Genomic DNA, 11059 nt, shown 5'->3' on the forward strand with positions numbered 1-11059 from the left:
ATATACGTTAAATATAAAAATAATTAATATATAAGTATATAAATCTATTTTTAGATAATTTTAGGTACACGAATACTTCGGTTCGGATCCGATTCGGTTCTCTAACTAATAAAATTTTGAATAATTCGAATATTTAATCAATTTATGTTCAGGTTTGGTACTATATTTACGGATTGGTATCAGTTCTGTTCCTCGGATTCATTTTACCAAACCCTAATAATTACATGAAAAACAAATATCATCATATTTTTAAAAATATACATCCGAGGAGGTGCAGAGATCAAAGTTTATAATCATTTATTTTAACAACAAGCCAAATAAATATGTTGATTGAAGAGCGAATAAAATAAAACTAGAGAAATACATAGTTTACCAGAGATACTCTATGTGTCGAATTTATTATAAAGAAAATTTTATTAAAATAAATAAATTCAATAATTACAAACAAATAATATATTTCATAAAAGTAAAAAATAATATCCGCGCTTTCGAAGCGCGGATCAAAATCTAGTTTATACTTATTTGTGATAGCGCTCAATAACCTATCCCTTATGCTCAACAAGGCGGCTCAGGAAATGCGTTTCAGTTACCACCTCAACTGTGCCTCGTCTAGACTGACACACCTCTGCTTTGCTGACGATCTTCTGATCTTTATTGATGGCTCTCTGGAGTCGGTTCAAGCAGTGCTCCAAGTCCTCCGAGAATTCGAAGCGCGCTCTGGTCTGGCAGTGAGTGTGCACAAGACTTCGTTCTTTGCTTCAGGTTTATCATCTGCTGAAACTGATGCCATTCAGGTCTCCACGGGCATGCCTTTAGGTTCCCTCCCGGTTTGCTACCTTGGCGTCCCGCTCTGCACAAAGAAACTAACCTTATTAAACTGTGAAGGATTGCTACAGCAAATCAAGAGCAAATTCTCATCCTGGAGCTCTAAGGCGTTATCTTTTGCAGGACGTTTGCTACTTATAAAACAGTGGTCTCGGGTATTACAACGTTTTGGTGCTCTACGTTCATTTTGCCTAAGGGATGCATCAAAAGGATAAATTCTTTATGTGGGGTTTTTCTGTGGCAAGGGAACATTGAAGCTCACCACACAGCAAGAGTTTCTTGGAGTGAGGTAACTAAGCCTAAAAGAGAGGGAGGACTAGGTATCAATGGACAATGATCTACTGCTATGGAATAAACCATGCTGTCTGAAGTTAATCTGGCTATTGTTCTTTCAAGCGGGTTCAGTTTGGGTCGCTTGGTTTAAGGAGGAAGTACTTAATGGTGATCTAAGCAACCTATGGATAACTACTCCTAACAGAAGGTTCTCCTGGCAAGTTAATAAACTCCTAAAACTAAGCCCTTTGATTTATAAATGGATTCACCTCAGAGCATCGAATGGCCTCTCATGCCGGTTTTGGACAGACAACTGGTCCCATTTTGGTAACATGAGAGAGTTTCTGCAACTTGGTCCTGCCTCCATGGGAATCGCTACGTCGGCAACATTGGCATCTCTCTTCACCAACAACTCCTGGCGTCTACCTCCAACACGATCTGAAAGACAGGTTCAATTACACGCCCACTTAACTACCATCGTTCTAAATAATGATGATGACTTCTACGAATGGGTAATCGATGGAAAACTGGAAACAAAATTTTCTATTGGGAGTGTGTATAATAACCTTCGAGTGCAGGGAATGTATGTCTCGTGGTTCCGGTTCATCTGGATCAAGGGAGGTATACCTCGACATAGCTTCTTGGCATGGCTATTTGTGCTCAACAGGTGTCCAACCAGAGACAGAATCATCGACTGGGGGTTGCGAACTTCGCCTCTATGCCTGCTCTGTAATTCTGCTCCTGAAAGCAGGGATCATCTTTACTTCGACTGCCCGTTTACTTGGAGTATCTGGAGTTCGCTGGCGCCCCGCTCTGGACTCAACCCTGCAAGGTCATGGTCATCAGTATTGGCTCAACTAGGGTCGCTGCGCCCACAAACGCCGAGAGGAAGGCTTACCTTGCTTTGCTGGCAAGCTTGTCTCTATTGGATTTGGACGGAAAGAAACGCTAGACTGCACCGAAACATCTTCCGATCGGTGGAAGGCATATCTCGCTTAATAGATAGGCAGATCAAAGACCGTCTCCTGAGCTTTAGGTCTTCGAATCCTGCTGCTTCCTCCACCATGATGCAACAGTGGCTCTCCTAATCGCCTTGCTGCAACGACAACTCTACTCATCGATGGTGTGATCAAGCTTCTCTCAAACCGTCGATGTCTACAAGAAACTTCCATCTCTCTACTGTCTTTTCATCTTACTGGGCTTCTTTCTTTAGGTTAGTTACTTAATGGGTCTTGATATGAGATTTATCTATGTAATGTGTATTTGGGTTGGGCCTTGAAACTAAAGCCTTGGAGTTGTATTTTTTACATTTCTCCTGCATTTCAATATAAAATCAGTTTCAAAAAAAAAAAACTTTATTTACATCATCACTAGACATATCATGGAACCAACAAACCAAACCAAACCCAAATTACTTTAGTAGCAAGAAAATAAGTTATGGATTTACTAAAAAAACTAATGCCTCACTAAAACTGTTCTAAGAAACCGATTGGAACAGTTGTCAAACCTAGGTCATTTACTCATTATATCGATGAAGTAAGTTTTCTTCCTGTTTTACATGCATATATTTCACTGAGACTACGTATTCTAGGTTCCTTTCTCTTGCTTATACTAACTAGAGATTTTTTCCGCGCTATGCGCGGATTGTATATTTTAATTTATTATACTTATATATTTATTTATTATTTAAATTATATTTTCGTGTTATTCTCGAATGTTTTTAATAAATTTATATTTGTTGTGTATTGAATATTAGCTATTTTATTTTTAAATTTGTATTATATAATGTTTATGATTTTTTATTATAAAAAAAGATTTCCATAAAATGAACATATAATATAGTACGTTAATTTGTTTAAGTTAAGAATATGACTTGTTTAGTATCCAAAAACTACTTTGTAAAATAGTTAGAATAAATACACAACTCTTAATTTGGTGACTTACATTTATATGATTTCCTTACTAATTTATAGTAAATTATTTTAAATTAAATTTAGCATGTAGTTTATTCTATATAGCTTTTGTAAATTATTTGGTATTCAAAAACAATTTAATCCATCCACTTACTTGTATCAAATTAAGTCAAGTTTTTGTGTAATGCATATAATTGTTTCTTATGTAGATTGTTTTAATCTTCTATTCTAGAAGCTGTTCACTTATAAAAATTATGGTTGATTTTTAAATGTGGTAACTGAATAAGAGAATTTGTTCTTTTAGTTTTTTTTTTTTGAACTTTGGCTAATTTGTTCTTTTAGTTACAGGGAAGTGATATAAGATTAATTTGTAGTTTGTTCTTTTTGTTAATTTATTGATTTATATTTAGCTATTTTGGTTTGTTTTTATTTTCATTTTCTGGTTGCTGTATTGTTATATTTCATATTAAACGTAAATATGATTTTCCATATTGATTTGATATTCAAATTATTATTTTATATTTTTGTGTATTGTGAGAATATGAAACTATATGGAGCCTGTTATATATTATTAAGCTAATTTAAAGATAACTTTTAATTAATGGAATATCTTTAACATGTATATTATTATATAATTTGGATTGCTTTATATTTTTGATTTACCAATAGAGTAATGGAAGGATATTCTATCTTCGCTATATCTAATCGTTGGTTGGTTAAATTAATTATTTGAAACATTAATTTAAGAGACAAATACATAATCTTAAAAGGGTTCTCCTACAAATTAATGAGTGAAGGATTATTTCTCCACATGAATTCACAGGTACCGTCATCATATGATCGAAAAACATGTCTTAAATATAGAGATTAGATAAATCAGATTGTGAAATAGAGATACGAAAGTGCAGACTGAGCAATTCACTCTACTCGAAACAACATGCTTGCATCCCTACATAATCTTGACGACTTCGTTAATACGAAATTCTCCAAAATGATGACGCATACATCAGATTACTCGCCCTGCTGAAGTAATGCGAAGTTAGCTGGATCGTTCATGTCTACGATGATTTCAACTGAAACTCCGGCAGCGATCTACAAACAGTCCACAAACAACGATTTAAAAATTTCTTCTCAATATAATTGCGAAGACATGCGTGGTTCTGGTTTTTAACTTTGCCCGATTCAACATGATATCAAGCTTGATGAAGAAGTCATGCACTGTTAATTGATCTTTTGAGGCCGAGTTCTGCAAAAAAACTCTTTAGAGGTGAGAATACCCAATAAAAGAATTTAATAGGGCGACTCAACTATTAAATTTGAGTTTGTATATATACTTACAGTAGTTGCTGCTTTGATTTTTCCAGTTTTTGGTCCATCGTCAAAATCTTTGAGAGGCAACATGCATCTCAAATGGTTCTTCATGAGAAGGTTTGAGAAGCTTTGAGACTTGCTTTCGTCCCTGGAAACAATTGAAGTTTATCCATTTTAAATCCTGAGTGAGCAATCTAACTTACAATCAGCACTGATAATCCCTTTCCCATTGAGAATAACCATAAGAACATTCAAAGTTCTATTATAAAATCAGTACCTTTATCTGGTCGCATTGGATCCATCACTATGGAAAAGCAAAGCAATGCAAAGGTTAGTCTTTTTGTTTGCAAAAGCTCTATTATATATACTTTGAACCAAAGTAGACACATCCACAAAGGATGGGGTTTCTTGGTTGTCTTGTCTCTTGTGGTAAGATGCTTAGTACTGACCTTATCACTCTATGACTGCTGATTCACAGAGAATAAGATCTTTTGTAATATCCTGTTTTTTATTCAAGAGAACAAAGCTCAGCAGGAATTCTGAAAAAAAGTAATCAACAACCATACTGTAAATCATATATCAAATTATGATGAGAATAACAGATTTGATACATTGTTGCTAAGAACCCAAAATAATAGTTTATAAAACTATATACAGATGCGAATGTAAAGAATGTGGCAAACAATACATAATCTCACCAGAAAGACTTGACACAGCAGACTAAGGCTTTCCCCTAAAAAAAGGCTTCTCCTTTCAGATTGCATTTATACACTTGATTTTCAGTCATTCAACTGCTTTTAATACTTTTATCATTCAAAAGAGGGTGTAACACTCTAGCCAAATTCTACACACGGGGTTTTCAAAAACAAATATTGGCAAAAAGTTAAAAATTTTGTAATACCATTCGATACAGGCGCTATGCACATGGACAACATTTGATATGGCATTTCTCCAATGGCCTAGCAAAAAATATTGATACAACCAACTGAGTAAACCTCACAACAACGAAATGCTCAGACGTAAAGAAAGACTTTTAGCTCAGATACCCTATCAGATTGGCAGAATCCACATATCGTTATGTTACATGAGGTCGAATACGGTGTACGTAAGACAAAACCTGACATAAGAATTCAATTAAAGACATAATCCGCGACCTTTCGCTATCCTAAGAAACAAAGTTTTTCTTAACCTTGGAAGAAGTTTGCAGGAGGAACGATATGGTCGGGGCTGAGGCTTCCGTCTTCTACGATGGTGTCCATCAAGACGTTTCCTTCATCAAACTCTTCCAAAGCATGAAACCTTCATATACACACATGTTAAAATTATCATTACACAATAGCATATGTTCAAAAATCCAACATACTTACAGTTTACAAAACCTCTTTTTATCACCACTAAGGTAAGAAAGGGTGAACAACAAAGAGATCTCAGAAATTTAACAAACAAAAGAATCAGGCTACAAAAAGTATTTTATCTTAAACCTGATTAAAAAGGCTCCATTAATTAGATGCAATAGCTAATATCCGTCTAGAAAAGATCACTTGTGAGAAAGCGAATCGAGTGGTTCATGTCAACGGTTCTGTGCAAATGAGGCGAGTTAAGAAAATATATATGGTGCAGATGAGGGAATGGAAGGGTCGTCCCCATTGGAGGATCACTAAATAAAGAGAGCTTTGAAGAATGGAAGTGGTCCAAGTGGAGAAGGAGTTATGTTAAGATGAAGGTTGGAGTTGGCTTTTTTGGTCAGAAGAAGAGGAAGGGATACGCTGAGAAGGGAAGACAAAAAGATTAATTGGGCTACATATTGGGTTTCTTAAGCTGAATCGTGAACAAAGAAAGAAAATTAGATCAAGGCCTCTTTTAAATCTAGTTTAGGAGATAATGAGGATGATGTGTCAGTTCTGTTAGCTGTGATTTTTTTGCCTATGTGGCATATCTCTCCTTGTAGTATATCCCGCTTTTACTACTTGTTAGATATTATTATTATCTTATCATAAATATATTTTGGATATAATGATATTTTGGTGTATTATTTAAGTTAGTAATATTTTTTTTATTTTTTTTTGTCAGCTTAAGTTACCAATATTTGTACCTCTAAATTTAACAAAAATAAAAAGTAAAATAAGTAGTTATATTCCAATAATACTTGGGGGTGAGATTTCACTATATTATATATGTTAGTAATATATGTACCTCTACTTTAACAAAATGCATGGTAAAACATATAGATGGATATATTTTTAAATACATCATAAATATTTTAGATTTATAAATACACATCACAAATTACAAAATTGTAATTTATAGCAAAATAAAAGTAGAAAAAATATTTACGTGATGCATTTTGGCTTTACCGTTACTGAGAATCACAAAAAAAAAAAAGAAGTTGTGATAATTTCATATTAAACTGAGGATACTACAGATGATCAAATAATATTTTTAGTCGGGCTCGGTTATTTCGGATCGAGTTTGGAAATTTAGATTTAGATAAACATTTAAATTCTTCATTGCTCAAGATTTTGTACTGAAAATCTTACCTTTAATTTAACTGATTTTCTATTTTTATTGGTTAGACGATTAGTAGATTTGGAGGTAAAAGTTTTAAAACGGAAAAACTAATCTGGTTGTTATTTTGAGATTTTGAATGTAATTTTTATTAATATATGAAACAAAAACTTGATATGTAATTTAAGTGAGAAGTCAATCACTTTGTTCGTAATTATATGTATATTATTCGATCTTTGATTCATATGCAATATCAATTTAAATATTTTGAATAAAATGAGAGAATTAAATAAGAAATATAGGGTCTAAATTAGAAATATAGGGTTAAATATACCTATGTTATTTTACCTTCAGATATCCATTTGGATTCAAATATTATCCATTCTGGTTCGGATACCCAGTATCTCATAACTTAATATCCGTTCGGATTCGGTTTAGGTTTTTCGAATCAGATTCGGGTATGGATTCAGATATCGAATAACATGTCCATGTTTAATCCGTGCGTAGCTCAGTAAAAAAAATCTAGTATTAGTAAAGAAGATATCATGTGAGATGATTAAAACTGATTTTTATTGACAAATCACACTATAGATATTTAAATTTAAATAAAGATTAGATTGTAATTTCAAACACAAACGCCAGTCGGCGTTAAACACCATTCACAAACGCTAATCGACATAGTATGATTCATATTTTTCTGAATAAAATATAAGAAACGTAAGAAGTCAAAACCAAGTAAATACAAACCTGATTGTTTCACTTATTTATATCGTCTCTGCTTCCCTTGAACTCGGAGTTCTATCAATTATCCGATCTTTTCGGAAAATAAAATGTAACGGTGTGTAGCAAAGACCACACAATACAAGCGGAACAGCCATCATCCACATGATCCCCTTTGACAACGCCTCTGCCTCACGGCCAGAATCTATAATCTCATCAGTTCCTTTTGCGTCAAACCCGAAAACTTTCTCCGACATAATCCCAACCAAAGGTGCACCAAACGATGAAAATGACACTTCGAGTGCACGATCAAAGGCATAGATCATGGTTCGATGCGTAGGAGGAACAATCTCGGACAAAATTGGAGAGTTGATAGCTGGTCCACACCAAGTGATGGTGAGACCCATTATAAAAAGAGTGACCAAGTAGATGTAGTAACTGCTAGTTGACTGTGGGATTATTCTTAAGAGAATAATGGAGAATAAAGCTCCCATGAAAATGCTGAATTGTGCACACATTACTCTCCCTGAGTTTGGAAATATACGAGACATTTTGTCTGCTACTATTCCCCCAACCAAAGACCCTATTGCTTGTCCGGTTGTGAACATCCCGCTCAGAGATGCCGTCTTATTATGATCAAATCCTGAAAAGTGAAAATATTTTGAGAACTAAGAGCATGCAGATGGAGTTCATGTTTCATAAGAATATTGTCGAATAATAATGGAAGTTAGAATAAACAGAGTTCCATTCGAGATGTCTTCAGGCCTATTCTTTGGTAAGTAGACATCTCGAATGGAACTTGAACATATATATGACCCCTAGAGTGAATAGGCCTGAAAACACCTAAACTCTGATATATTATATCTAAACTAAATGGTTCATTAAATCATTCTCCTTGAACTCTGCACACCAGATCTTATTACTACTAACCCAAGGGATATGAGAGATTTATTTTATAATCAAGTTATCTGATAAAAATAGTGCCATTTTCCAGAACAGTTTTCTATAATTTAGTTAAGCTAATAGTAATATCTTGAACAAAATATATTGATTCAAACTCTTCGACAGTATTCTTATGAAACATGAACTACGACAGTATATTGACTTGCGTTTGTTGAGAGAAAATGAATCAATATAGTATGATCATATCATCTGCTTCCCTTGACCTCAAAATTTTCTCAACAAAAGCAAGTCATATTTTGTTTATGCTTTGTTTTAGGAGACATACTGACCGTCCTGTCTCGAATCTCATAGTCATTTAAGATAAAATTAAGTATAAAAAGGGCTGAATACCAATGAGTTCGAACCACATCGTCCAGAAAACCATTGCATTCCATGCCACCAAACCAACGATTCCCTGCAAGACGATGATCTGGAATGTTTGTAACTTGGTTACATCTTTTATGGCTACCCAGGATTCTTTCCAAACCGAGGTCATAACCTCCATTGTTGCAACATCATAGTTTTTCCCTTTAATAAACATAATTTCATCTCTACAAAACCGCATGACAACATCAAAACTAAAGATCGTAAAGACAAAAAAAAAAGCTTGTCATGTTAGGGATATATTAAAATAAAGAGATGTATATTACCGTTCATGATCATGAGAAACAAAGCTGCTATTTTTCCTTTTCCTTGGATCAGTGGCAAATAGAAAAACAAGAACTCCAATCATTGCACTCATTGTCGCCAGCAACATAAAGGCACACCGCCATCCTGGGATTCCTAAGAAATCATGGCCAGCCATGACCGTTGCTAGGACGATTCCACATATAGCTCCAACCGTACCAATGAGATTCCATAAACCAAAACCAAAACCTCTTGCGCTATCCTTAAAACTATCTGCTACCATCGATTGAAGCACTGGATAAACAATTGCATGTCCAAATCCATTGACTGCTACACCAATGGTAACCTAGTCCAAAAAATTATATTAGCCCCAATCAGACATATATATCTGTTATGTATAACATTAATATAGTCGATGTGTCAACCATATGTCTTAGTTGTTTTTTTTTTTTTTTTTTGCTAAAATTGGTTAGTCACCAATGACATCATCTTTTCAAATCCAAAGCCGAAAGGGGACTGAAATAATGTCTTAGTTATTGATAATATATTTTTCACTGAATGGTTAATATGAACTTCTGGCATAAGCTCATAATGTAACAGAAAGAAGAAATTTAAACCAATATCTGATCTCAAAACCATATGTAAACGGAATAAAACCTGGGTGAAGAAGCGGCTCGCTCCAACTGCAACAGTTGATAAGACCCAACATAAACAACCAACTGCGAAAACTGTCGGACGGTCATAACTAATGACCAATAAACCAGCTAAAGGAGAGGCAAGTCCTTGAACAATGTTTCTTATAAATGAGAGGTATCCAATATCAGAGAGGGTTGCGTTAAACGCTTCTTTCACATCTTTGGCAACCGAGGGAATGAGTTTTTCGTCTGCTCTTTGCATCAGTGTGGCTAAGTTGATGAGAATGAGAGAAATAGAGATTCCATAAAGCTTTCCTGTTCTATAAAACACGTGGTGAAACACACAACATTACTAACCAAACAATCATCAAGTAGATTTCTGTTAAAAGAAAAAGTGAAAGTTGTTAACTTGATGTTCATGGTCTTTGTATGTAGGCGACGAGTAGAAACGAAGACAAGTCTCGATGGATTTGGGGTTTATTTCTTAAGAACAAAAACAATTTTAATATACCAATCATAAAATTCATTGAAAAGTAAAACTCTCCTCACCAAGTTCTGATTTTGTTATCTTCCTATATATTAATTGAGAAGTCCCTTAATGGATTTTGCTTATGTGTCATTCATTGGTGAATTTTACAATTAATTCTCTTAATTTGATTGGTTTTATTATTTAAATTTTTATTTATTTAGTTTCGTTTTTTAAAGGAACCTAATCTTAAAATTACCTAATCTAATCTATATTACCAATCAAACAATTAAACATTATAAATATAGATGAATTAACATAATTTGTTTATGGAAACAATTAAATATCATAGATTACATTATAGATATTTAGAATATACATATAAATAAATATGATATCATAGAAGTAATTTTGTAAACGATTTTAAGCATATTATTATTAATTATTTTATTAATAGTGAATAAAATAAATCTTATGTCTCATTAACTTAAACATAATAATATTTCTTATACACACTATATATTTTTCTAAAAATATGTTCAATGAATGCAAAGCTGTCAAATATACATTTAAAAAAAAATCAGTCAATTTTCAATGACAAATATTGATGGTATAGTTGAGTTATCACTTCTAGAAATGATTAAAGTATCTGTCTATTTAAAAACATCCTCATATATATTAATTGAGAAGTTATTTAGGTGGATTTTGCTTATGTGTCATTCATAGGTGAAGCTTAAAATTAATTCTCTTAATTTGATTGGTTACTATTTGAATTTTCATTTGTTTAGTTAAGTTTTTTAAAGGAAATTAATCTTAGAATTAACTAATCTAATCTATATTAT

At 33.4% G+C, this 11059-nt stretch overlaps 2 protein-coding genes and 1 long non-coding RNA gene across 13 annotated transcripts; 1 reads left to right on the top strand and 2 right to left on the bottom strand.

Moving 5' to 3' along the window:
* Positions 1-575: 575 nt before the first annotated feature.
* On the top strand, positions 576-2186 carry LOC108838571 (uncharacterized). Its single transcript, XM_056987106.1, has 5 exons — positions 576-951; positions 1071-1145; positions 1222-1306; positions 1373-1610; positions 1677-2186. Exons 1-5 carry the CDS (start codon positions 576-578, stop codon positions 2184-2186), a joined length of 1284 nt encoding a protein of 427 aa, XP_056843086.1.
* Positions 2187-3736: 1550 nt separating this feature from the next.
* LOC108809230 (uncharacterized) lies at positions 3737-6142 on the bottom strand. Of its 11 annotated transcripts, none has more exons than XR_008935582.1 (8): positions 5804-6142; positions 5512-5621; positions 5369-5439; positions 5224-5281; positions 4772-4823; positions 4600-4626; positions 4350-4470; positions 3737-4257 (listed from the first exon to the last, which is right to left on the bottom strand). It is a non-coding gene; the product is annotated as an uncharacterized LOC108809230 (long non-coding RNA). The 11 variants fall into 11 exon arrangements; XR_008935583.1 differs by having other exon boundaries at positions 3737-4103; positions 4184-4257; positions 4600-4823; XR_008935585.1 differs by having other exon boundaries at positions 4772-4861.
* A 1357-nt stretch (positions 6143-7499) lies between these two features.
* Positions 7500-10235, bottom strand: LOC108808160 (uncharacterized). The gene is made up of 5 exons (XM_018580346.2): positions 10161-10235; positions 9774-10071; positions 9140-9462; positions 8841-9040; positions 7500-8190 (listed from the first exon to the last, which is right to left on the bottom strand). Exons 1-5 carry the CDS (start codon positions 10169-10171, stop codon positions 7592-7594), a joined length of 1431 nt encoding a protein of 476 aa, XP_018435848.1. The 5' UTR covers positions 10172-10235; the 3' UTR covers positions 7500-7591.
* Between the last annotated feature and the right edge of the window lie 824 nt (positions 10236-11059).

This window comes from Raphanus sativus, chromosome 6 (genome assembly GCF_000801105.2).
Source record: "Raphanus sativus cultivar WK10039 chromosome 6, ASM80110v3, whole genome shotgun sequence".
Classification (NCBI taxonomy): Eukaryota; Viridiplantae; Streptophyta; class Magnoliopsida; order Brassicales; family Brassicaceae; genus Raphanus; species Raphanus sativus.